Genomic DNA, 27,438 nt, shown 5'->3' on the forward strand with positions numbered 1-27,438 from the left:
CCGGGACCGAGGTTGCAAGGAACCACTTCCGGGGGCGCGGTGCGGCGGCGCTGGAGGTGAGTACGGTGACGCCGTGGCCGGTCCCGGGCTTCAGGGCGGGGTAGAGTCGCAGATGCTGAGGTACGGAGAGGGGCTTAAGCTCGGGCGCCGCAGGCGGCGCTGTTCTGCTGGCCCGGGGGCCACTCCGTGCGCGGCGAAAATAACTTCCTGGGTCGCTCTTTCGGAAGTTACTTGGGAGGGGAGTTTGAGTCCCAGGGGGGCGGAGAGCCTGTCTTGCTGTCCCTCAGTGCTTTAGTTCTGAGCAGGGCCAGAACCCGGTGCTCCTCACAGTTGTGACTTGGCCTTTCTTCCCACTGACGGAGCTTTAGGAGGAGCCAGAGTCTTGGAGTTAGTCTGGCTGGGGTTTGACCCCTGAGTGTACCCCTATTGCTATGTAACCGTGGGCGAGCTCTGGTTGCCTCTCTGGTACTCAGTTTCCTCCTCTGTAAAATGGGCGCATAGGGTTAATCTGAGGATTAAATGAGTTGGTGAATGCAAGGCGCTTAGTAAATGCACAGTGCGTGTTCGCTGATTTATTGCTTTTTAAGGGAAGTGGGAAATGAGTATGTGAAACCTCACTTTTTAAGTGGTGGCAACAAATTCGGATTTAATAATTACATTTTGTAGGACATCTGCCCACCAGCTTCAGCCTACTGGCTGCCAGTTTTGACTGCTCTAGGAGATGGCTTGTCTTTTCATAGGACAAAATTCTAACCCAGTTTTGAGCAGTTTTGGGGAATTTGTTGTAATGGGGCGGGTCTGGGTATACAGCCCATGGCTGTAAGGCAGTAATTCCTGACACTGATTTTCTGTACCCCAGTCTGTTTCCTTTGAATTCTCAGGACAGAATTTTTTTTTTTTTTTGTGGTACGCGGGCCTCTTACTATTGTGGCCTCTCCTGTTGCGGAGCACAGGCTCCGGACGCACAGGCTCAGCGGCCATGGCTCACGGGCCCAGCCGCTCCACGGCATGTGGGATCTTCCTGGACCGGGGCACGAACCCGTGTCCCCTGCATCGGCGGGCGGACTCTCAACCACTGCGCCACCAGGGAAGCCCCAGGACAGAATTTTTGAATCACTTCATTAGAAGCCAGTGATCCCCTACCAACATCCTTGGAATCTGTTTCTTTAAATCTAAGAGAAGACTTAGTTTCTATTTGCTAAGTCTGGACAGCTATACATGTCTCAGGGGTTATTTATTTATTTTGAAATAGTGACTGTTTTTTCTAATAAACTTTTTATTTGAGAACTATTTTATTTATTTATTATTTATTTATTTTTATTTTTGGGGGGGGCTGTGTTGAGGGTACGTGTGGGCTTTCTCTAGTTGCGGCGAGTGGGGGCTACTCTTCTTTGTGGTGCGCGGGCATCTCATTGCGGTGGCTTCTCTTGTTGTGGAGCTCGGGCTCTAGGCCCGCGGGCTTAGTTGCTCCGCGGCATGTGGGATCTTCCCGGACCAGGGCTCGAACCTATGTTCCCTGCGTTGGCAGGCGGATTCTTAACCTCTGTGCCACCAGGGAAGTCCCGAGAACAATTTTAGATTTACAAAATTATTGTGAAGATGCTGCAGTGAGTTCCCATATATCTCCCACACAGTTTTCCCTATTATTAACATTTTACATTAGTATAATACTTTTGTCACAATTAATGAACTGATATCAGTAAATTATTATTAACTAAAGTCAATGGGCTCTTCAGATTTGCTCAGTTTTCTCCTAATGTCCTTTGTCTGTTCCAGGATCCCACATTACATTTAGTCGTGTCTCCTTGGGCTTCTAGGACTGTGATAGTTCCTCAGACTTATCTCGTTTAGATAAACTTGACAGTTTTGAGTATTACTGGTCAGATACCTTGTAAAATGACCCTCAGCTGGGATTTGTTTGGTGTTTTTCTTATGATGAGATTGGAGTTACAGGTTTGGGGGAGGAAGACCACAGAGGTAAAGTGCCATTCTCATCATATCACATCAAGGGTATATACTTTCAATATAAGTTACCACAGTTGATGTTAACCCAGATCACTAGCTTGAGGTAGTCAAGTTCTTCCACTGTAAAGTTACTCCCCTTCCCCCACTTTTCCATATTGTACTCTTGGAAGGAAGTCATTATGCACAGCCCATGCTTAAGGAGTGTGGAATTATACGTCATACTTTAAGACAGATTATCTACATAAATTGTTTGAAATTCTCCATGGGAAATTTGTGTATTTATTAAATCATTTATATCAGTATAGTCTTGGATATTTCTTTTCATACTTTGGGTTATAATCCAGCACTACTTAATTTATTTTGTTGTCCAAATTGTTCTGGCTTTGGCGATTGGGAGCTCTTTGAAGTGGCTTCTATATCCCTTTGACATACCCCGATCAATGTGTTTTGGGTTTTTTTGAACACTTTCTTACTTTCTGTTACAGGTTTATCTTGTGTATTTCCTGCTTCAGTCCTAGAGTTAACCATTTCTCCCAGGAGCCCTGGTTCCTTTTATTGGAGAATGGTATCAGACACCAAGATCTGGGTGCTAGGTGTGCTCATTGCTACTGGTATGCCCTGTTTCTGGGCTCTGTCAGCAAAAGAGCAAGAGATGTATGTGTGTAGACTAATCTCCCTCTTCTTCTCCTCTCCCTCTCTACATATATATATATATATATATATATATATATATATATATATATATATACACACACACACACACACACACACACACACACACACACACACACACACATTTATATATATAAATATGTAGCCTTCTGTATCTATATTAATCTAAATATGAGTTTATACTGATGTCTGCAACACTCTTCCATTTCACATGGATCATTCTAGCCTCCTCTGTCTTAACTGTAACCTTCTACTCCAACTGTAACAAACCTAGCTCCCACCATCTACCATCCATTTACTTAATTGTTCAATTCCAGTGTACATGTATAGTTGTTTTAGAATTGGTAACCTATATCCCATGTGGGAAACAACTTTATTAACTAGAGTACAGTGACATATACAGTTCCTTTTGCCTTTAGTTTTACAAACTCCATCCATTTCCAAAGTTACTGAGGTCAGCACCTGATTCCCCCTACCCCTTCAGTGAAATCGCTTCATCCATTTCTAATACATTTAGATTCAGAATGTCACATTCTGCATTCCATCCTGGATACCTAAATGATTTTTTTTTTAATTCATGTACATTAAAGTTTACTCTTTGTGCTGTAAAGTTTGCTGGGTCTTAGTTGCAGCACACAGGCTGTTCGTTGTGGTGTACAGGCTTCTCTAGTTGAGGGCGCAGGCTTCTCTAGTTGTGGCGCGCAGGCTTAGTTGCCCTGCGACATGTGGGATCTTAGTTCCCCGACCAGGGATCGAACCCGCGTCCCCTGCATTGGAAGGCAGATTCTTAACCACTGGACCCCAGGGAAGTCCAGTTCTATGGGTTTTGACAAATGCTTAATGTCTTGTATTCACCATTACAGTAGCATACAGAATAGTTTCACCTTCAGGTCTTATTTTTAATTTCTCTCTTTCAGATTTCATCTCAGAAATCTTGTTGGCCCTCTCTTCAAAATATATCTACAACCTGAGAATTTACCGCCTCTACTGCTACCTGGTGCAAGTGTGTCTTTTTGACTATTATATAGTAGCCTCTTAACTGGTTTCCCTATTTCCACTCTTGCCCCTCTACATTCTGTTCTCAACACAGCAGCCGCAGGGACCATTTAAAAATGAGTCAGATCGTGTCATTTCTTTGCCAAGAACCTTCCAGTGGCTCCCCTTTGACCCAGCGTTCTACTGATCCTACACAGCTGCTCACTCTACTCTCTTCTCCTTGGTCATAAAGTTCATTCCTGCCTCAGGACCTTATCCTTTGCTGTTTCTTCACCTTGGGGTACCTAACAGGAATTGAATTGACTTGTTCTTTCACTTTTTTCTTGCCTCTGCTGAAATGACACCTTCTCAGAGAGGCCTTTCCCTGACTGCCTCATATAAAATAGCACCCCTTATCTCCCTATTTATATTTCTGATAATACTGCTGCCATTACATATCTATATGTGTGTGTTTGAGTGCCTCCGATTGGATGAAAACTCCATGGCAGGACCTAGAATGATGCTCAGTAAATATGTGTCCAGTGAATGAATGCTTCAGACCACTGGTATCTGGCATTCACAGATGAGCCTCAAGGGGTCTGATAACCTTATGAAATTATTTGCCATGTTTGAGAATAAATGGCTCTGTACTTTTTATGAAATTCTGGTGAGGGTATGAGTTTCCCCCCATGTGTAAAAACCTTTGCTCTTAAGCAAGTCTGGAGCATCACAGGGTTAGAGACCTAGCGGGATGTTCAGCGTTGCCCTGACTCACTGGTAGAGCCTAAGCAAGCAGCGTGCCTCTCTGCTCCCCCTCCTCCTTGTTAAATGAGGCTGTTGGTTGGGGCATCTGCTCTTACTTTAAAGGTGGGAAACAACCATAGGTTTCATCAGTTACCAAATATCTGAGTCAGGCCCTGGAAGAAACTCAAGATGGACCCTGGGTCCCTGCTGTCCAGGAGCTTATAGTGGAGCAAGTAAAAACATTAGACTGTGTCGTATTTCTCAAACAATAAGAAATACATTTTGAATTTTGACCCAGAACATCCTTGCTTGGATGTAGATGGATATAACTAGTTAAAAAAAAAAAAGCTTCAGGACACAATACTCACCCTTACTGATATGATATTTTCTATTGTCATTTACTTAATTAATTAAAGTACTGGTTAATAAAATTAAAGAGGAAAAAATGTCAGCTGCAGCCCCCTTAATGGTTTCCATGGCTCACAAATTGGCCACAGCCTGCAGTTTGAAAACCATTGACCACCAGCTAAGTTTCAGTCGTACCCACCAGCCAGTTTGAATCCTAACTTTGCCACTTCTCAGCCAAGTAATCCCAGGGTAGGCCATGTAACCTCTCCCAAGCCTCGGTTTCCTCATCCTCATTAGTAATACCCACCTCCCAGAGTGGTTGTGAAATGAATGAGATGCTGACTGTAAAGTGCCGTGCACATCTGGCAAATGATTTGCTTACCGCTACTGCTGTGACAGTGTCGGGGGTGGGGTGGGAGGAGCAAAGCCTGTCAAGGAGTCTGAGGGATAAGAGCCTCCTTGTTGGGAGCTGAAGGATGAGTAGGACTCTTGTGACTTCAGTATTCAGGAAAGGAAAACCCAGAAATCCTGGCAGGCAGACTGGGAAGTAAAGCATAGGGGTACAGAGAAAATTAGACAGGAGTTCTAAAGCAGACACAAGATGTATAGAGCATTTTATGTTTTCCAGAACTTTATTACAACCACCCTCTGGTTGTACCTGTGCTGTCCAATGTGGGAGTCTTCTAGCCACATGCAACTATTTATAAATAAAGTAAAATGAAAATGAAAAATTCAGTTCCTTAAGCCTCATTTAAGTGCTTAATAGCCACATGGGGCTGGTGGCTACCATATTGGAGAACATTTCCATCATTGCAGAAAGTTCTCTTGGGCAGCATTTCATTAGACCCTATAAAAGCCTTGTGAGAGGAGTAGATAGGCATGGATTTTTCTTTTAGATTGTATTCAGTTTTTTCAATGATATTCCCCCCACAATTAAAACTTATGAGCCCTTCACTTTAACAGCAGCTATTTACATTTTCTTATGGCCTCTTCTGATCTTTAGCCAGTGAGATCATAGTTTATACATGGCTGCAAGTCAGTGTTTATGTAATTATTTTCTTTTTTCATTTAATATAATTTTGCAAAGATTTTTCTGCTGACCTGATACACCACATATGTACTTGCCATTTTAGCCAACAGGGAATATCCCGTGATGTATCATAATTGGGTTAACTGCTTCTTTATTGTTGGACACTTTAGTTCCTTCCTGCTTTTCAGTATTATGAATAGCACTGCCATGAACTTTTTTTGTACCTGAAGCCTTTTTCTTCTTTTGAATTGTTTCCTTACTGTAGATTCTAGGAAGTGAGTTATTCGGTCAAAGGATATAATCACTTTTATGGCTCTTGTTATATTGCCTAATTGCCATTAAAAAAAAAAAAGCCTAAATGCATTATAGCTTTGAATAGATATTATTGTTGTTGTTTGGCTCCTGAGAACATCAAGTCTGTAGGAGGTCAAGAGATTGGCCCAAAGTGTAGCTAATTGCTGATAGAAGCAGGGTTTGTGCCCCCCCCCACTGTTGGCCCCATGTTTTTATTGTACTACAAATATTCTTAACAATGTTGCTGTGAGTAACACTAATAAATCTAAGTATTGATAAGCCCACTCGGCTTGTTACAGCCTTAAATGTAAAGTTTAGGGCCAAGGGCATTTTAAAAAAGTATGTATTTATGAGGTGCAACTGTGAAGAAATGAGAGAACTCTTTTATACCTTGCTATTCACATGGTGTAAGGATATAGTGTCCTGTCTGGGCTGTACGTTTCCTCCAGTAAAGCTGTTCTTGCAACAGCCTTGGAATTCACTTCAGGGCCAGTTTCTGAGCCACCGCAAACAATCTGCCTAGGGTCTGAGCGTCATAACCTTGTATTTGACCAAAAATGGTATTCCTGGGCTTGAGGCTCCACCTGATTCACCACACTTGGATCCAGATGCTGTTGGGTTCCTTCCAGAAATCACATCCTTCCTGGGAGGATGAAGATCTGCCAGCTCTGAGGATTTTGGGGGGGGGGGAAAAAGTGAGCCTCAGGCTTTGAAAGCCATTCACAAAGGAGACAGAAGTGGTGGGAAACAGTGGCCACCTTGTCAGCTCGGGCACATCACCTTCCTAAGTGACTAGGTTGAAAGGTAGACAAATGCGCATTTGCACAAACCCCAGTCTGTTCACTTGGAAGGTTGTTTCTGTCATCCTTTAGTCACTCCTCTGTCATGTTGGGAAAATGTTGCAAAGCAGTGAAGCCGCAGAGCCAAAGTGAAGGAAGGTTTTAGGATAGTCTCTTAACCCAGAGCCATCCATAGGAATATAACGCAGGCCGTGTGTGTAATTTAAAACTTTCTAGTAGCCACATTTAGAAAGTAAAAAGAAACAGGTACAATTTGTGTGTGTGCGTGGTAAAATATCCATAACATAAAATTTACCATTTTAACCATTTTTAAGTGTACAGTGTGTGTAACCATCACCACTGTTTCCAGAACTTTTTCATTATTCCAGACTGAAACTCTGTACTCATTAAACAATGACTCCCTATTGCCCCTCCTCCATCCCCTGTAACCTATATTCTAGTTTCTGTCTCTACGAATTTACCAATTCTAGGTACCTAATGAGTGGGATCATACAATACTTGTCCTTTTCTGTCAGGCTTATTTCATTTAGCATGTTTTCAAGGTTCATCCATATAGCATGTATCAGAATTTCATTCATTTTAGTAGCTGAATGTCCTTTGTCCTTTGTCTATACCACATTTTGTTTATCCATTCATCTGTTGATAGACTCTTGGTTGTTTCCATCTTCTGGCTATTGTGAATAGTGTAGCTGTGAACATTGGTGTACAAGTATATGAGTCCATGCTTTCAGTTCTGTTGGGTATATACCTAGGGGTGGAATTGCTGGATCATATGGTAATTCTACGTTTAACTTTTTTAGAAATTGCCAAACTGTTTTCCAGTATGTCTTTTCACTCTCTTGATAGTGCCCTTTGATGCACAAAAGTTTTTAATTCTGACGAAGTCCAATTTATTTTTTCTTTTGTTGCCTGTGGTTTGGTGTCACATCTAAGAAGTCATTGCCAAATTCAATGTCGTGAAGACTTCTCCTATATTTTCTTCTATAAGTTTAATAGTTTTAGCTCTTTAGTTCTTTGATCCATTTTGAGTTAATTTTTGTATACGGTGTAAGATAAGGGTTCAGTTCATTCTTTTGCATGTGGATATCCAATTTTCCCAGCACTATTTCTTGACAAGACTATCCTTCCCCATTGGATGGTCTTGGCACCCTTGTTCAGAAATCAGTTGACTATATATGTGGGGATTTACTTCTGGGCTCTTCATTCCGTTCCATTGGCCTAGATCCTTATGCCAGTATCACACTGTTTTGATTATTGTAGCTTTATACTAAGTTTTGAAATCAGAAAATGAATCCTCCAGCTTAGTTCTTTTTCAGCATCAGATGAAATTAATAATTTATTTAACCCAGTATATTATTTCAACATGCAGTTAGTATAAAACACTGTTAATGAGATATTTTATTGATATGTTCTTTTTTAAAAAATTAATTTATTTTTATTTTTATTTATTTTTGGCTGCATTGGGTCTTTGTTGCCATGCACGGGCTTTCTGTATTTGCGGCGAGCAGGGGCTACTCTTCATTGCACTGCACAGGCTTCTCATTGCGATGGCTTCTCTTTTTGCAGAGCATGGGCTCTAGGCGTGTGGGCTTCAGTAGTTGTGGCATGCGGCTCTAGAGTGCAGGCTCAGTAGTTGTGGCACACGGGCTTAGTTGCTCCATGGCATGTGGGATCTTCCCGGTCCAGGGCTCGAATCCGTTCCCTTGCATTGTCAGGCGGCTTCTTAACCACTGTGCCACCAGGGAAGCCCTATTGATACATTCTTATGTTTATACTACCTTCTAAATTGAGTGTGGACCTAACTGAGCAGCCATCTCAGTTTGGACTAGCTGTGTTTCAACTCTCCATAGCCACATGGGGCTCAGGGCCACCATACTGGACAGCTCAGATTTAGTGGAAAGTTGCCTTGTGGCACAGATCTCTGAAAACACAAAGGGCTTTGGAGTCAGGTGGGCCTGGTGCCCAAGTAAGTTTTCCCCTTTCTCATTGGGCTGGGCCAAAGGAAGCCACTCGTGGGTGCTGTGGTAGAGGGGGAGCAGTTCAGTCCTACCAGGGTAGGAGGAGGGCAGTAAGAAAGACATGCTGGGGAGCGGGGGCACGAGCTCAGCCTTGGAGGTAGAGTAGGGGCTTCGCCAAGCAGTCGTAATGGGAAAGGGCATTCTTGGCAGAGTGTGCCACTTGGGTAGAGGCCCAGGATTTGAAAGAGCTCAGTGCTCTTGGAGAATTACAGGCAGGCCTTTCAGCTCGACCAGGGTATTAGGAGTGGGAGAAGTGAGAGACTAGACAGGTGGGTTGAGACCGGACCTGCTACCACTGCCCCTGTCGTCCATGTCCCGAGCATCTCTTATTTGGGTTACTGGTAGTAGCTCCCTCACTGGTCTCCCTATGTCCACTCTGTACCCCCCCACCCCGTTTAAAATGTAAATCAGGGAATTCCCTGGTGGTCCAGTGGTTAGGACTCTGCTTCCACTGCCAGGGGCCTGGGTTCAGTCCCTGGTCGGGGAACTAAGATCCCACAAGCCATGTGGTGTGGCCAAAAAAAAAAAGTGTAAATCAGATTATGTCACTTTTTTGCCCAAAACCCTTCTGTGGCTTTACATTTTGCTCAATCAAATCAGGAGTGTTAGGGTCCTACAAGGTCAGTCGCCCCTCCTTCTGATTTCACCTTCTACTCTCCCTCCTGTACGCCCCTCTGACCATTTTGGACTCATATCCCTGCCCTGAGGCCTCTACACTTGCTTTTCTCTCTGCCTGGAATATGCTTCCCTGAGATTCTCCACTGGCTCAGTCTCATACTTCCTATCTCTGTCACTTCATTCCTGTCTCTTCTTCAGAGAGGCCCTTCCTGTCACCCTATACAAAGTAAAATGATGCCCTTCTGAAGCTTTTTTCAAAACAGTTATCACTAGATGGCATGTCCTATCTGGATGTGTTCTTTGTCCGCCTCTGCCCCGAGAGAGCAGGGATTTGTCTGTTTTACTCTTCAGTGCTTGGTGTTCAATAAGTATTTGTTGAATGAATGACTGGATGTATAAATGAACAAATAAATAAAACCTGAAACAGAGCAGGCCTTCAGCAAATGTATGTTGATTTGAGATTTTTGTTGAAATGTTTGCATTTATTTATTTATCTCCTGTAACTTCATTTTTGGAAAAATTTCAAACATACAAAAAAGTTGAAAGAATGGTCCAATGACTCTCCATGTTAACATTTCATCGCAGTTGCTTTATATATTCTTGCATGTATGTGGGTGTGTTGGTGGAAGTGAAACCATTTAAACGTCAGTTGTAGAAACATGACATTAACTCTTTGCATTTAGAAGTTGGCTCTGGAGAGCGGTGAATCAGAGGGGACCTCAGGCAGCAGGCAGCTGGGGCCATGGCCTCCGACCTGGACTTCTCCCCTCCCGAGGTGCCTGAACCCACATTCCTGGAGAACCTGCTGCGATATGGACTCTTCCTGGGGGCCATCTTCCAGCTCATCTGTGTACTGGCCATCATTGTACCCATTCCCAAGTCCCACGAGGCGGTGAGTCCTTCCCTGTGAGCCTCCTCTCCTCAGACTGGGTTCTAGGTACTGAAAATAGATATCACAGCAATGAAGGCTAGCAGGGATTATGCGGGGTTTTATTGATTTAGAGTGTCCCTAAATTCCCACCTGGTAGCATTGGGCCATATGGTTCATACCTTATTTGTTCACATGTGCGTTAAGCAGATTTTTATTTAGCACATACTTACTGTGTGTCAGACTCTGCTGAAAGATGTGGTGTGTGCCCTCAAGGAACTTCTAGTCTTTGGGAGAAGGGCAGATATGAAACAAATACACATGTTTCCCTGAGAAGTACAGAGTACTGTGAGGGTATATAACAAGGGGGGAGGACCTAATCTTACACTGGGGCAGGGGCTGGGTTGTCCGCCCTCCCCCAAGGAGAGGGAACTGCATGTGTAAGGACCCGAGGAATGAAGGAATGGTCTAGGAACTGAATGCAGGTGACTGTGGCCAGAGCACAGAAAGGACACGATGAGAACAGCCAGAGGAGTGGCGGGTCCCCAGGGGTTTTAAGGAAGAGAGTGACACGATCAGATTGGCTTTCTTCTTGTTTTGACTCTTGTTCTATAGGTCTCTGTATTCTGTAGCTCTGTACCCTCCTTCCACCACCCCACTTCCAATTTTCTCACGACCTTGGTTTGCTGGAGAAAGCAGGTCATTGTCGTGTGCCACATCCACATCCAGGATTTGGCTGATTGCTTCTCTGTGGTGTCATTTGACATGTTCCCTTGTTCTGCATATCTCCTGTCAACAAGAAATTCAGTTTAGAGGCTTGATTCGATTCAGATCAAGTTATTTAGTGAGAGCACCTCATAACTAGTGCTGTGTACTTCTTATTCCATGTCATCAATCAGCACTTGGTGTCTGGTTGTCACACAGAGATTCTAAGATATCTGGGTTCAGGTGATAATAGCTGATCCCTCTGTTATAAAATCTTCATTTTATAACTCTTTCACCTAAATGGTTTTAGCATCCACTGATCGTTGCTTAGATCCATTATTTCCTTTGGCCTTTATTAGCTGGAATTCTTCAATGAAGAAGACCTTTTCCTCATCCCTATATGGTTACTCTGAAATGCTGTTCGTAGTAAAAGGCAGGATAAATGCTTGGTTCTTTCCCTTTATTAGTGTTCAGAATAGTGAGTTTGGGCTCTAGCAACCTCCAATCTTGACCAATAAAGCTTTGATTTTCAGTGGGAACCCCATCAAGTTGTATGAAATATTGTCTACCAAGGAAACCCATTAGAGACTCATTGCCTAGGGTTTTACTGGGGACAGGTCACATAAGCACCCTCTGCCTAGCACAAACCAAAACTCAAGACTTCCAGCAAGAAAGCAGGATTTAGCATAAACCATATTGTTTCCACAAACAGGTTAGGCATAGTGAGCCATTCTTTTTTTTTAGATTTTTTTTTTTGATGTGGACCATTTTTAAAGTCTTTATTGAATTTGTTACAGTTTTGCTTCTGTTTTATGTTTTGGTTTTTTGGCCACAAGGCATGTGGGATCTTAGCTCCCTGACCAGGGATCGAACCCACACCCCCTGCATTGGAAGGGGAAGTCTTAACCACTGGACTGCCGGGGAAGTCCCATAGTGAACCATTCTTATCAGTTCTGGGAATTGTGGGAACCACCCAAAATCCAGTTTCCCAGATGCCAGCCAAAGACCACCCTTGCAAGCTGGCTTTTCTACGGATAGCCGTTTTCTTTTCTTTCTTTTTTTTTTTTTTAATGTAAACTCTATTCTGCACATCTACAGCATACTTATTATAGTTTTCAAATAATTATGTGTTTTTTTCTCTACTAACAATAAGACTCAGAGTGAAATTTATGATTTCTTTGTGGTTCTTTTTGGGCCCCAAAATATGTCCCATAATTCAGGGTACTATGTTTAGTAAAGTCTTTTCTTCACATAAGTATACTCCCACCATCACATACATTAATTTGCCTCAATTTGTTTTTAATTTTTAGAGGTTTTTCTTTTTGATTTAATTTAAAAATTATATAAAACTTTTATATACAACATTTCCCAAAGTTAAAACTACATAACAGGATAGAGTCACAGAGGTTTCCTTTAATCTCAATATCTTCCACCCTTTTCCCTTTCTCCCTTGATAGGCAACCATTTTTATTTTGATTTATCCCTCCTTTGTTTCTTTTTTATTTATTTATTTATTTATGGCTGTGTTGGGTCTTCGTTTCTGTGTGAGGGCTTTCTCTAGTTGAGGCAAGTGGGGGCCACTCCTTATAATGGTGGGCGGGCCTCTCACTATTGCGGCCTCTCTTGTTGAGGAGCACAGGCTCCAGACGCGCAGGCTCAGTAATTGTGGCTCATGGGGCCAGTTGCTCCGCGGCATGTGGGATCCTCCCAGACCAGGGCTCGAACCCGTGTCCCCTGCATTGGCAGGCAGACTCCCAACCACTGCGCCACCAGGGAAGCCCCCTCCTTTGTTTCTTTTTGAAGAAGTATGCAAATGGATATGTGTGCCTGATATTTATTTATTCATTTATTTTCTCCCTTTGATGCACAAAAGATAGCATCCTACTAAACACAGTTTTACATGTTTCTTTTTTTACTTAACAATATACAGTATATTCTAAAGATACCTATCTTGGAGATGACTATGGCCCAGAGATCCTGCTGGTGTAACTGGGAGGAACCCTGGCAAAGGGGCAAGCTTGGGGTGGGGATGGGGAAGGAGCATGCTGGGTTCAGTTTTAAACAGGTGCCTTTAAGATGTCCAGGTGATTCTGTCAAGTAGGTAGTTGCATCTGCCGGTCTGTATCAGGAGGAGGGTCTGTGCTGAGTGTTGATCAACATTTGAGAGTCAATAAGCTGTAATTAAAGCCATGAGAGAGGATGAGGTCTCTTAAAAGGGAATGTGGAATAAGATGGGGAGAGCCTTGAGGAGCTCCAGCATTCAGGGAACCAGCAGGGAGGAACAGCCAGCAAAGGTGGGGAAAACCTTGGTGAACATAGATAGGCACGTGGGCTCTGGATTGTTCTGTTCATCTGCATTTCTTATTTTGGGGTTTTGAGAAGGAGGTCGTGATTGGAGTTTTTCTGCCCACAATTGTATCACACTCTAAAGACGTAATCCTTGTGCCCTGTGGCTCTGTCCTCACAGATGCAGCGTGCTGCTGGGCATTATAAATAACAAACATTTTTATCGTCATTGGCCACTGATGAAGCCTGCCAAGAGTCCCGAGGGAGGGAGGTGGTGAATGTTCTTGTTTTACAGGCAGAGATGTAGTCAGAGGTGTGTGGCCTTACGGAGAGCCACAGCTCACCTCCTGTTGTATTCTTAACCCTTTGAGGCTAGCCATAGAGGCCCAGGTCCACTTATCAAACTTTCAGAAAAAGGGGTGCCCTTTACTGATCTCTGAGGATTTTAGTGACATCTTAGGTCAAGGTCTTTCAAGGCAGGGGGTTGACAAAGGGCTCCACAGTATGCTTCCCCCCCTCCCCCCCCCCCCAGCCAACCCTGCCGTTTAGACATTTAGAGGTTAATTTTGGACAACAACCTCATCTTTTATAATTTTTTTATTATTACTTTTTTATTGAAGTATAGTTGATGTACAATATTATATAAGTTACAAGGGTACAACATAGTGATTCACAGTGTTTAGAGGTTATACTCCATTTATAGTTATTATAAAATATTGGCTATATTCCCTGTGTTGTACAATATATCCTTGTAGCTTATTTATTTTATACATAATAGTTTGTACTTCTTAATCCGCTACCCCTAACTTGCCCCTCCCTTCTTCCCTCTTCCTACTGGTAACTGCTAGTTTGTTCTCTATATCTGTGGGTCTGCTTCTTTTCTGTTATATTCACTAGTTTGTTTTATTTTTTAGATTCCATATATAAGTGATATCATATAGTATTTGCCTTTCTCTGTCTGACGTATTTCATTTAGCGAAATACCCTCCAGGTCTGTGCATGTTGTTGTGAATGGCAAAATTTCATTCTTTCTCATGGCTGAGTAGTATTCCATCATATATATTTTATATACCACATCGTTATCCATTCATCTATTGATGGACAGTTAGGTTGCTTCCATATGTTGGCAATTGTAAATAATACTGCTTTGAATACTGGGGTGCATGTATCTTTTCAAATTAATGTTTTTTTGGTTGGTTTTTTTTTGGATATATACCCAGGAGTGGCATTGCTGGGTTGTACGGTAGTACTGTTTTCATTTTCTTGAGAAAACCTCCATACTGTTTTCCACAGTGGCCAATTTACATTTCCATAAAGAGTGTACAAGTGTTCCCATTTTTCCATATCCTTGCCAACATTTGTCATTTGTGTCCTTTTTTTTTCTTCTTTGTGTGTGTGTTCTTTTTGATGATAGCCATTCTGACAGGTGTGAGGTGATATCTCATTGCAGTTTTTTTTTTTTTTTTTGCGGTACGCGGGCCTCTCACTGTTTTTGGCCTCTCCCGTTGCGGAGCACAGGCTCTGGACACGCAGGCTCAGCGGCCATGGCTCATGGGCCCAGCCGCTCCGCGGCATGTGTGATCTTCCCGGACCAGGGCACAAACCCGTATCCCCTGCATCGGCAGGCGGACTCTCAACCACTGCGCCACCAGGAAAGCCCCTCATTGCGGTTTTGATTTGCATTTCTGTGATTAGTGATGTTGAACATCTTTTAATGTGTCTGTTAGCCATCTGCATGTCCTCTTTGGAAAAACGTGCCCATTTTTTAATCGGGTTCTTTATTTTGTTGATGTTGAGTTGTATGAGCTGTTTATATATTTTGGATATTAACCCCTTATTGGTTATATCATTTGCAAATATTTTCTCCCATTCAGTAGGTTGTCTTTTCATTTTGTTGATGGTTTCCTTTGCTGTGCAAAAGCTTTTAAGTTTAATTAGGTCTCATTTGTTTATTTTTGCTTTTATTTCCTTTGCTTTAGGAGACAGATGTAAAAAAATATTGCTATAATTTATGTCAAAGAATGTTCTGTCTGTGTTTTCCTCTAGAAGTTTTACGGTTTCCAATGTTACATTTAGGTCTTTCAGCCATTTTTAAATTTTTTTTTTTTTTTTTTTTGCGGTACATGGGCCTCTCACTGTTGTGGCCTCTCCCCTTGCGGAGCACAGGCTCCGGACGCGCAGGCTCAGCGGCCATGGCTCACGGGCCCAGCCGCTCCGCGGCATGTGGGATCCTCCCGGACCGGGGCACGAACCCGTGTCCCCTGCATCGGCAGGCGGACTCTCAACCACTGCGCCACCAGGGAAGCCCTCAGCCATTTCTAGTTTATTTTTGTATATGGAGTTAGAGAATGCTCTAATTTCATTCTTTTACATGTAGCTGCCCAGTTTTCCCAGCAGCATTTATTGAAGAAATTGTCTTGTCTCCTGTATATATTCTTGCCTCCTTTGTCGTAAATTAATTGACCATAAGAGTGTGGGTATATTTCTAGGCTGTCTGTTCTGTTCCATTGATCTATGTGGCTCTTTTTGTGCCATTACCATACTGTGTTTTGTTGGGGTTTTTTTTGCGGTATGTGGGCCTCTCACTGTTGTGGCCTCTCCCATTGTGGAGCACAGGCTCTGGACGCGCAGGCTCAGCGGCCATGGCTCACGGGCCTAGCCGCTCCGCGGCATGTGGGATCTTCCCGGACCGGGGCATGAACCCATGTCCCTTGCATTGGCAGGCAGACTCTCAACCACTGCGCCACCAGGGAAGCCCCCATACTGTTTTGATTACTGCAATTTTTTAGTATAGTCTGAAGTCAGGGAGTGTGATTCCTCCAGCTCTGTTCTTTTTTCTCAAGATTGTTTTGGCTATTTGGGGTCTTTTGTGTTGCCGTGCAAGTTTTAAAATTATTTGTTCTAGTTCTGTGAAAAATGCCCTTGGTAGTTTGATTTCATTGATTCTGTAGATTGCCTTGGGTAATATGATCATTTTAACAATATTAATTCTTCCAATCCAAGAGCATGGGATATCTTTCCATCAGTTTCAGTCATCTTCCATCTCTTTTATCAGTGTCTTATAGTTTTCCAAGTACAGGTCTTTTACCTCCTTAGGTAGGTTTATTCTTAGATACTTTATTCTTTTTGATGTGATGGGAAATGGGATAACAATCCTTAATTTCTCTTTCTGATAGTTCATTGTTAGTGTATAGAAATACAACAGATTTCTGTGTATTAATTTTGTATCTGCAACTTTATCAGATTCATTGATGAGCTCTAGCAGTTTTCTGGTGGTGTCTTTAGGATTTTTCTATCTGTAGTATCATGTCATCTGCAAACAGTGACAGTTTTACTTCTTCTTTTCCAATGTGGATTCCTTTGATTTCTTTTTCTAGTCTGATTGCTGTGGCTAGGACTTCCAATACTGTGTTGGATAAAAGTGGCGAGAGTGGGCATCCTTGTCTTGTTCCTGATCTTAGAGGAAATGCTTTCAGCTTTTCACCGTTGAGTATGACATTAGCTGTGGGTTTGTCATATATGGCCTTTATGAGGTTGAGTTATGTTCCCTCTGTGCCTACTTTCTGGAGAGTTTTTTGTCATATATGGATGTTGAATTTTGTCAAAAGCTTTCTCTGCATCTATTGAGATGATCATATGGTTTTTCTCCTTCAATTTGTTAATATGGGTTATCACATTGATTGATTTGCAGATACTGAAAAATCCTTGCATCCCTGGGATAAATCCCACTTGATTGTGGTGTATGATGCTTTTAATGTATTGTTGGATTCGGTTTGCTAATATTTTGTTGAGGATATTTGCATCTATATTCATCAGTGATATAGGCCTGTAATTTTCTTTATTTGTGATATCTTTGTCTGGTTTTGGTATCAACAACCTCATCTTTTAAAATATAAGTGTGGTACAGACTATCTCATTTTCATTTATCTTGAAGTTCAGAGGAGTAAGGCTCACACAAGTGAATTGTCTTTGTAACTGAAGGTTACTGTATTACATTTTTTTGTTTTTGTTTCTGTTTTTGTTTGTTAGTTTTTCAATGGATCAGTAACAAAAAATATAGTACCATTAATTTAACTTTTTATTGATGCACGATGCCAGCAAATGGTCCTCAATTATTCAGAGATTCTACTGCCAGCTTTCCTCTGCATGCCCCCTTTTCTTACTCCCCGAACTATTAAATAAATGGAAAGGAAAAACAGTATTCTGTGTGTATAAACAGTCTTACAAAGAGAGAGTGAGTGCTAAGACTGTGCTTAGAGGTTGTGCTTAGCAGCAAGCTGGGATTTGGAATTTGGATGGGGAGGGAAAAAGAAAGGGATTTTAACTTGGGGCTGGGGAGCTCTTCTGGCAGAGGGGGACAGCTGTGGGGACTCTAGGCAGCCTTAGGGCAGGAGGGAGGTCCCTGAAAGTGGAAGGTGGCAAGGAGGTGGGAGGAGGTGGACCCAGAGAACAATCTTGCTCTCTGTCACTTCACTTAGGGCAAAATCACCCCTCTTGCTTAGCCTATAGAAGCAAGGTTTATTAGTGGCTTTTTGGGTCAGAAGATAATATTTTTGGCTCCAGATGATGGGAAAGGCTTTGAAAAGCAAAAGAATGTCTTTCCTGTTGTTCTAGTGAGCTGATTTTTTGCAACTAGTTTATGACTTCAGTATTTCAATACTTAGCAGATTATTTGAAAGCTCTTTTGGGGGTAATCAGGGAGGAAAAAAAGGAACACATAGAAATGCTTCCCGCCCCACCCCCTTTCTTTTCCATAGTAGGAGCAAGAACTAATTCATAAAATTAAAACCAAAGTCCCTAGAATCCTAAGCCAAATGAGAACGTTTTCTCATTGACGCCTCATTAAACTAAAACCCGAGAAGAACATTTGTTTGAGCCTGATTGAGGCCTGGGCCACACTTAATCCAAGCATTTTCCTGTAGGCTAGGTTCTAAAATATAAGAAGGTAGATCCTTGTACTGTTTCTGTCTATTCCAGGATGCAGCTGTGTTTCATCTCTCATGCCCAGTCTGATTGTTTGTATGGTGGCCATGGTGGAAAGGATTCTGGGGCTGCTTCTAGGCTCCAGAGTAAAGAAATTATTCATTGATGTCTGCCTTGAGCAAGGGACTGGGGAGTGGTAGCGTGAATTGCCTGTCCTTGGGCTGGTGCATGTTTCTCTTATCTGGCTGCACCCACCTGGTGAATTTTCAAAGGCCTGGGCTGTACCTATAGAGATTCTGATTCAGTTGTTCCCTGAAGCCTTGGATCAGTGTTTTCTTAAAGTGCCCAGGTGATTCTGTTATGTAGCCGCTGTTCTGGTCCTTAGACCGTTTCCCTGAAGCACAAACCAATTTGGGGAGGACAGGAGGTGTTCAGTTCTACATGTGTTAAGTTTGTAATAATAGCATGACATCCAAATGGGAAAGAAAGAGCCAGTGAGAACTTAGGGAGGGAGACCTGGGAATTATTTTAACCAACATAGTATTATTTCTTGAAACCCTAAGAATGAGTTGCTAAGCTTTTCAAGGGAAATGAAGATTCAGGGAAGGCCTGAACTTGGGGCATGCCCAACCTTGAGGTAGTTTCTGTGCAATGTAGAGGTACTGAAAAGATGTGGGTGCTCTCCCAGAGCAGGGATGCAACTGGGCCTCTGGAAGGAGTGGGCACCAGGGGCCCCATCACTCACTGTCTGCATCCCCTCTGCCTCCCCTTCTGTTCATCTCCTGTCTCTCACTTCTCTTGCCCTGCTTCCTCTGCTCACTGTCCCTGGGGTAAGATGAAACATGGCCACTAACAGCTCCCAAAGTTTCCATCTTTCAGCTGCAGCATCTGGAGGCTGCCTTTCTGCTTGGTCCCAGTTCCAAATTCCCTAGAGAAGGAACTGTAGCTGACCCAGCTTGGGACTGCTCTGGCCAGTGTGAGGGAGGGGAGCATCCTGTGGTGTGACCTCTAGGGGTGGAGGAGAAGGTCATTTCCCAAAGGAACAGGAGTGCTGTGCAGACAAAGCTGGGGGTCTCCATTCCTTTAGCTCTCTTGGAGGTGGGCAGACTAGTGGGCAGAGGGCTAGGAGACTGTGGTCTCCCTGAAAACCCCTGAGTGGTTCAAGGAGGGCACAGAGATTGGGCAGCAACAGCTGAGTGATGGAGGAAAGGCTGCTCAATGTGACAGTGATGCTGTATTCAGGCTGCTCTTCTTCAAAGTTTGGTTTCAGGAGAACTAAATTCTTACTAGGGAGTTCCCAGATCCCTAGGGCATCCCTAGGGCATCCCTAGATAAAGACTGCAGAAGTCTGTGAGCTCCCTGCAGTTGTGTGCAAAAATGTGATGTTTTCATGCTTAGGCATGTTTTCTGGGAGGATAGTCTATTGCTTTTCTCAAAGTGGACAGCAGCAATTTTAATGAGGTGGGAGCCAAATTCCAGGAGTGAAAGAAAGTAGTGAGGAAGTAAAGGTCGAGAGCCCTTCTACCCCTTCCCCACAGCCTGCCTGAGCTTCCTCCCAAGCCTCTTTTGTATCTTTTTCTGCCCAGAATGTTGATCCAGTCAACGCTAAGCAAGCGGGTGTTGACTTTTAGTGCAGTGACTCACGTAGCAGGTAGTATTAGTTCATCGGGCAATTAGTCGTTCCTAGTAGTTTAAATGCTGACTATTCTCATGTCTTCATATGTTTATGTCACATCTGCCCAGCCAGATGCCAGCCCCTGGGCAGGAACCTTCACTTCCACCCTGCCGTCTTTGCGTGATTGCCTCAGTCTCTTCTGTTGAAAGCTCAGAAACTGGGTTCCATCAGTTTCCTTAGAAAGAGACTGTTTTGGCTCTTAGAACTGGGAATTTCAAGGCACACCTGGGTTCAGAAGGTCGCAAGGTCTTCAGAGCTCGGTCTCTCCATCTCCTGGCTCTCTAGGAGTGTCGGGTTCATTCTGAGGCCCTTGCCACGTGTCAGGAGGATACAGCAGCCCCAGTCTGTGTCCTTATCGCTCATGATTTACAAGCAAGAGAAGCCATTTCTCTGCCTATGCTCACTTTCCAGATCTCATGGAAAGCCTCTGCTTGGCTCTGGCTTGGCCACATGTCTGTACTTTGCCCCATAGGTGGGAAGGGGCATTGGGTCCATTTCTGGCCAGACCACATTAAACTGGCCACTCCTGTGGTCACAGTGACTCAGAGTCCCCCAGAACCACATGGGACAGGGCATGGCCCCGATGGAGAGTGGGTGCTGGGCAGACAAAGACAGCTGATGCCCAGCACTGTGGCCCGGCAGAGGAGAGCTCACCAGAATTGATGGCAGGAGTGGTGGCTTTCTATGTGATGCCCACGTAGACTTCACTGTCAACCAGAAAGCCCTGCAGTGTTTGGAGCCCTGAAAGGGATGGAGCCTTCCCGGGGGCAGCGGGGCAGTGACCTAGATGTTCAGCGGGTCTTGATTTTAAACTAGACCCGATTGCCAGCGAAGGCTGCCGTAGTAAATAATTAACTTGGGCAGGTGTACACCCATTCTCAACACCTCAGGAGACAGTCTCGCGGAACCAACTTTTCAGTTCTGCCCTGTTTTTTTTTTTTTTAAGCTTGGGAGGCGCTTGCAGTTGCATTGGGCGGCAGGGTGTTTTTTGCTTAACAAGCAGTTCTTGAGAGACTGCTGTGCGGTGGGCAGGGCAAAGGTCTAAACATGGTCTCGAGATGTGTACCGGCTCATGGGAGAGACGGCGGAATACACATGGAGCCGCAGACCAGCCGGTGGGCAGGGCCTGCGGTAGTGCTGAATCGTGTCTGGAATGAGCTCCCTGGGCTGTTCTCTCTAATCACAGTTCTCCTCGCCTGCCAAGCGCATCCTGGACTCTGTCTCCGTTCGCCTTGTGGAACCCACATGGACGGCCTCCCCTGCTTGGTTTCAGCTAGTCCTGTCCTCCTCTCAAGGCCAGTGCTAGTCCCAGCCCCGCAAGGTCCCCCAGCCCCCACCCTGCCCAGGGCCTCGGGCAAGAGCGTGCAGCAGGAGGAGCCAGAGCTTCAGCACTGGGCGCCTCCCCCTCCCTGAGCCCGTGTCCCAAGCTGGAATAGGAGGGCATTCATGCCCAGCCCACGCCATTCTTGAGGATCAAGTGAGGCAAGGTGTGTGAGGCTACCTGAGCATAGCACAGTCGTCTTCTTTCCCTGGACCATTTTAGAGGAAAGAAGAGTTTCAGTCTGTGTAGAATGACATTTTGTCCTGATTTATTAGACTAAATACACACTGAGCTGTATAGTGGAAATCATAAAATTCTGTGTGCTTTCCCTGCTGGAGGAGATTTCATGCATTGTGGCACATATTCGATTATTTGAATCTGATGAATAGCAGCAATTTTCTGGCCTTATAAGTGGCTGTGGAGCTGCTTCATTATTGATGAGGCCTGTGTCACAGAGAGCACCTCCGCAGACCCAGGAACCACCTGGTGGGCTGGGGGGTGGGGGGTGGTTTCTTTTACTCCCCAAAGTGAGATTGCTGAGGGAACTGAAAATTTGCTTCAGAGGAAGCGTGACTGAAAGGTGGGGCCGTAGTGTTCAGGGTCTGCCGTCTGCCTGGCTTGTACCAGCAGCGTGCATTTGAAGAGAAATTAAGTCAGCCATTTATTGAGTCATTCTTACCAGCTAAGAATTAGGAGCTACACCTCTGTGTGGCTAGGACCTCAGCATCCGAATCACGTGTGTAACCGCTGCCTTTGCTTCCCTGTCCCTTGGGGGGAAGGCGGATGTGCCCCACTGGGTTAGTTGGGATGTCTTGGTGAACCTCAGTTTCCTTGCCTGTAAAATGGGGCTCATGGAGATGGGCTTATCAGGGTTATGGGAGGCTGAGCAGCTGATGTTTGTGAAGCACCCACGTGGTGCAGATCATGTAGTGTGCATCCTTTTCTTCATCACCCTGCACTGCCCGGCACAGAGGCTGCATGCACTGGGCACAGATAGATCGGTGACAGGTGCTGAGCACCTGTGCAGAGCATGAAAGAGAACAGAGCATCTGGGAGATACTGGCTGGCCAGTAGCCCAGAAGTGACAGGGTGGGCTGCATGAGAGGGCATGCCCGGGGACAGGGCCAAGGCTGCAGTGGAATGGCTCTCGAGGCCACTCGGGGGTTCTTGGAATCTGATTTATACAAATAGGGACACCTGGAGGCTCTTGGAATCTGTCTTATACCAAGAGGGAACCAGCAGCACGTTTAAAGGAGAAAACAGACTGGTCAGGACGGTCGTCTTAGAAGAATAGGCTCTGAAAGCAGTGTGGTGGGTGGTGAGGAAAACCTTGGGAGGGGGAGGCAGGAGACTGGGGGCTCTGAACCGGCTCAGTAGTGTGTGTCCAGAGGGGGACTGGGCAGAGTTGAGAGCCGCATGGAAAGCAGAGTGGACCGGCCACGGGGACAGATCAGATGTGGAGGCACACAGGGAATGGCGAGAACTCAGAGATGGCTCGGCAGTGTCTAGCTTGGGTAACTGGGTGGGTGACGATGCCAGAAACTGAGCTAGGGGAGAGAGGAGGAGGTCTGGGTTGAGGAGGAGACAGATAATGTGCTCAGATGACTCAGTGACTGTACTCTGTCCACGCGCCCACAGAGAGCTGCTGTCAACTGTAGGAGCAAAGCCTGACTCGAGGAGTGCTAACCCACTTCCCTGACTCCTGCCACAAGCAAGGGGGTTCTGAATGACCCATCGGCAGGATCCGGAACAAACTGTTATTGTCATTCCACAGTCACCTGTGCTTCTAGGCGCTGCTAACTAGGGAGAAAGTAGATGTCACAGTTAACTCTAATTCTTGGTTGCCATCAGCGCCGAGGTCCCTAGGAAACCCGGGAGAGGCTATACCATACAGCCACTGAGAGCTTAGGTTCATCCTGGCCCTGCCGCTCGCCAGCTGAGACCTTAGGCAGGTCACATAACCTCTCTGAGTGTCTCTTCTTTCGTCTATCAAATGGGGCTCGTTATGGCCCTTTGTGAGGCAAAAATAAGATATATCCAGGCCTCAGAACACAGGGCCTGGCATGTTGTAAATAATACTAGCAGCTGTTGTGGCTGTTATTATTAGTATTCTTATTGGTGGCTATATCTAGCCATGCTTTAGGATATGAATATTGGGTTCGAAATCTGCTTGTGTCCTCTCTACTTATGGGAAGAGTGAGGCTTAGTCTAAAGTGCTACATCTTCATGATGATGAACAGCAGTGAGGCTCCCATGCTTATGGGAGATCTTGTGTTTTCTTTCATTTCATTCGTTCATTCAGGAACAATTGAAGCTGTCCAAGGACTAGTAGGGGAGACCATCATGAGCACATGTAGCTTAGTGCTAAATGAGTGGCATTGTAAGGTTCCTGGGTGCCTGGGGCGTTGGGGTGGAGGAGGGGATGCACCTGCTGGAGGAAGAGGAGCAGAGGAGGAAGGCTAGACAGTGAGTAGCAGCCCTTGGGCTGGCCCAAACCATGGGGAAAGGTTTACTGGGTGGCCAAGGAAAGGAGGGTGCTCCTCTTGTTTAGGAGTGAGCAGCAGAAGCCCTGGGGCCTGGCCCAGTGTGAGGGGTGGAGGAGAGCTCAGGGGAGGCTGGAGAGGTGGTCTCCTTAAGCTGCCATCCCAGAAGCAGGACATGAGATTGTGGGTGATGGAAGCCACTGGAAGGTGTAAGGTGGGGGGATCTGCATTTTAGAAAAATTCTTTTGGCAGGTGCACAAGGCATGGCATAGAGAGAGCAGGGAGGCTGGTTGGCAGTGGGGGAACTGAAGTAGGGCCTTTGATGCTCAAGAGAGTGGCCAGGTCAAGGTGGAGGAGGTCTAATCAGCAGGACTTGGTGACTGATTGGACGGAGGGGAGGAGGGGGAGGGTGGGGTTGCCAGGACCCTGGTTGCTATGACCATGGGTGGGGAGGAGGGCCAGGCCAGATGGAGATGGGGCCATGCTCTGTCTGGGACAGTTGAGTTGTAGGTGCCTGGGAGGTGCCACTCCAGTCATCTGACAGACAGCTGGGTCAGGAGAGAGGTCTGGGAGGTGACAGAAAGGATGAGGTGAATGAGAGAAGATCTGTGGCGTAAGGGAAGTAAGGGAAGCACTGGGGACACAGCTGCGTGTCCTCATCTCTGGATTCTGAACTGGCCCCACTGAAACCAGAGGAGGCGCCCAGCTTGAGCTCAGAGGGGTGCTCCATCCCTGGAGATCCTGGTGGGCCTCGGCAAGTTCCCTGTGCATAAACGCTTTGTCTAATCAGGCCCTGTTTGCCCAGGGCATGCAGGGACTGACTGGTTTCCACTGGCCACACAGGTACTGCGCTGGGGATGGTTTCCAGCTCCCAAAGTCTGCAAAGGCATTGTGCCCTGTGGGGTTTGCCTTAAACAGTAGCCTTCCTGCTGGGCTCTGCAGCCATCAGCCTGTGCACTTGACACACTGGCTCCTCTGAGGTTTTGTTTTGTTTGTTTGTTTTTCTAATGGGCTAACTTTTTACTTTTCTTTCTTTCTTTTTTTTTTTTTTGCCAAGTTACAAAAACAGTATCAGCACAAGGGGACAGGCTGGGGAAGTCCAGAGCGCAATCAGAGACCTGGCCAGGGGAGGGGCCGGTCCCCTGGTTATCTTGGGAAGATCCCCCATGGGTGCCTGGGACTGGGCTGGGCCTTTACACCTGGTGTCTCAGCTGGCAGGCAGGCAAAGTGGAGAGCAGACAATGATGGCCGGTAAGAGGGAGGTGACAGACCTTTGGACTGGGCCTTAGGTAGGGACCGCCCCGCCACAGCCATGGTCCTGCCTCTTCTGTCTGACGGAGACTCGAGGCTGGGGCCAGGGGCTGACGGTGAGCAGGGAAGGACAGAGGGTAAGGCAAGCTGGCAGCTCGGAGCTGGCCAGTTAAACACGAAGAAATACTTTTCTAGAAACAGCGTGCTCCCTCCTCGTATTCTTAGTGTGCTATTTGTTTTCCCATTTTTAATAAAAGAACACAAGTACCGAAAACATTTCCTTACTATTAGTGCTGGGGACAGTGGGGGTGGGGGTCAGGGCACCTGAATAAAGGGGCAGCCACTGCTCAGCCCGTTTCTTCCATGAGGGGGTTCAGGGCCAGTGTCACTGGATGTTTAAAGTTTTCAAGGAAAGCAAGGACTCCAGATCGAATGGGAAATCTCCCAGTTGGCTCAAATTCTTAAAAATAAACACTGCAGGCCAAGTGAAGTCTGCCTGTGGGCCGGACGAGGCCTATGGACTGTGGTTTGTGTTCTCTGGGCTTGATGGGACTCTGTTAACATCCTGCCTGGCTGTGGCACAGTGTGATTTATCACCCAGGGAGGAGGGGACACCCGACGGGACTGAGGCCACTCCAGAGTCTCCTGTGACATGAGCCTGTGAGACTGTGACAGGCCGAGTCCCTTCCCCAGAGTCCACTTTCTTTATCAGCTCAGTGAAGGCCAGGGCTGGCTCTGTGGTTTTGAACCTTTTTTCAGCAGCAGAACCTTTGTTTAAACCAAATCTTACAGGGAACAAATCACAATGTACATGACAGATAAAAACCAGGGCTGTCCCAGATGTAGGGAGGGTCTGGAGTTCTGCCCTGAGGCTGCCCTCTCCCCTTTCCCACAGGGCACCTCTGCCAGGCGCCGCAGAACTCTGTGTGGTGGCCGCCCTTCCACCCTTCCCTGCCCCAGCATCTGTGCTTGAATGGGCGGAGGAGAGTAGCAGGGCCAGCAGGAGAGCAAGCCACAGTAGGTCTGCCCAGAGCCGGCTCCCCGCCCGCATTCTGCCCAGTCCCTGCCCACCATGGCCCGCCGGCCGCAGGGTGCATTTGCACTTACTGGGGGCTTTCCATGCATTTTTGCCTCCTCACATCAGCCCTCCAAGTTGCGCACCACTGTTTCCACATCACAGGTGGGTAAGCCAAGACTTAGAAAGGGGAAGGGCGTTGCCCACAAGGTCACTTGACTGGAGCTGGGGGAGCCTCGATTCCCCCAGGACTGTGAGACTCCAAAGGCTGCCTCCTCCCCTCGGGCCTCCTCCCTTATCCTTCACCTGCTCCCCGGGGACAGTCCCAAAACATGTGGCTCCTGGGGCCTGGCAGTGACGGTTTCCATCCCTTGTGTCTCTGCGGCACGCTTCCGTTTGCAAAGTCCCCTCAGACATGATCTCATTTTGCTGGTGTCAGGCTTGATTTGTCTAAGCAGGACTCTCCTTTCTGTCACCACACAGGAGGCAGAACCATCTGAGCCCCGAAGTGCGGAGGTGACGAGGAAGCCCAAGGCCACTGCTCCTTCTGCAAACAAGAGACCCAAGAAGGAGGCCAAGAAGAAGCGGTAGAAGAGGCGGCCTGTGGAGCCCGGTGGGCGGGCAAGGGCCTTGGGGGCAGCCCTCCCGGGGCTCAACGTTCTGTTCCCTCAGTTTATCCCGGGCTCAGGGTCTGAGGTGGCTGGGACGCCCTCTGACCACAGAGATCTGGACAGTCACGATAGTTCCCAGGGCCCGGTGGGCAGACCACCACTTCCTCTTTCTTCTGCTTCCATGATGGTTTAGGGCCAAGGGGACTAAAACACCCTGTGAGCAGAGACTGTCTTGGAAGTCTCTTCAGAAATTGGGTCAGCTCACAGAGTTGCATTTTCCTACTGAATCCTCGTGTCCTGCCTTTAGTCACCCACGTTGTAGATCTACACTGCATTTTCGAGTCATTATCTGATGCTGACAAGCCCCGCCCATCTCCCATTATCTGTGCCCCGCAGATCAGATCTGCTAATCCGTCACCTTTGTCTCTGCTTGTGCAGATGGAGCTGGGCCAGGCCTCCCCTGTTTGTTTAGGTCAAGGCGCCAAAGCCACTGCAGTGCTAGGGGTCCCACTAGTACAACAGCCAGGCCTGAAAGATGCCTGGAGTGAGAGCCAGTGGAAGACCCAGCCAGGGTGATGCCCCATCCTCCTCCAGCGCATGGAAGGGATTTGGCTGAATGAGCGTGTTTTCTTGGGCCCAGACTTCCTGAGCATCTGAAATGGGGGAGGGCTTGTCAATCTCAGACCACCCTCTTTTCAGCCCATCATAGCACATTCAACGTGCACCTTTTGGCTTCTGTCTGTGCCCCCTCCCACACCCCCAGTTCTTTCAGGCCCTGACCGGTGAGGAAAAGTCATTTGGGGAAGTAAACGTTAATAAACGGCCCCACACGCTGA

At 46.1% G+C, this 27,438-nt stretch overlaps 1 protein-coding gene across 5 annotated transcripts; it reads left to right on the forward strand.

The window, feature by feature from the left end:
- Positions 1-21: 21 nt before the first annotated feature.
- MANBAL (mannosidase beta like) lies at positions 22-27,438 on the forward strand. 5 transcript variants are annotated; one of them, XM_073792978.1, is made up of 4 exons: positions 22-56; positions 3,555-3,640; positions 10,148-10,356; positions 26,475-27,438. In XM_073792978.1, exons 3-4 carry the CDS (start codon positions 10,207-10,209, stop codon positions 26,580-26,582), a joined length of 258 nt encoding a protein of 85 aa, XP_073649079.1. In that variant the 5' UTR covers positions 22-56; positions 3,555-3,640; positions 10,148-10,206; the 3' UTR covers positions 26,583-27,438. The 5 variants fall into 5 exon arrangements, with proteins under 5 accessions (XP_073649079.1, XP_073649080.1, XP_019806476.1 ...); XM_019950916.3 differs by lacking the exon at positions 22-56 and adding an exon at positions 57-120; XM_004313914.4 differs by lacking the exon at positions 22-56 and adding an exon at positions 104-120 and having other exon boundaries at positions 10,151-10,356.

Source organism: Tursiops truncatus, chromosome 15 (assembly GCF_011762595.2).
Source record: "Tursiops truncatus isolate mTurTru1 chromosome 15, mTurTru1.mat.Y, whole genome shotgun sequence".
NCBI lineage: Eukaryota > Metazoa > Chordata > Mammalia > Artiodactyla > Delphinidae > Tursiops > Tursiops truncatus.

Bases quoted from the DNA above. Each gene is read 5' to 3' on its own strand.
- MANBAL (XM_073792978.1), top strand. From the start codon at position 10,207: ATGGCCTCCGACCTGGACTTCTCCCCTCCCGAGGTGCCTGAACCCACA. The intron at 10,357-26,474 runs GTGAGTCCTTCC...GTCACCACACAG, and splicing joins TTCCCAAGTCCCACGAGGCG to GAGGCAGAACCATCTGAGCC.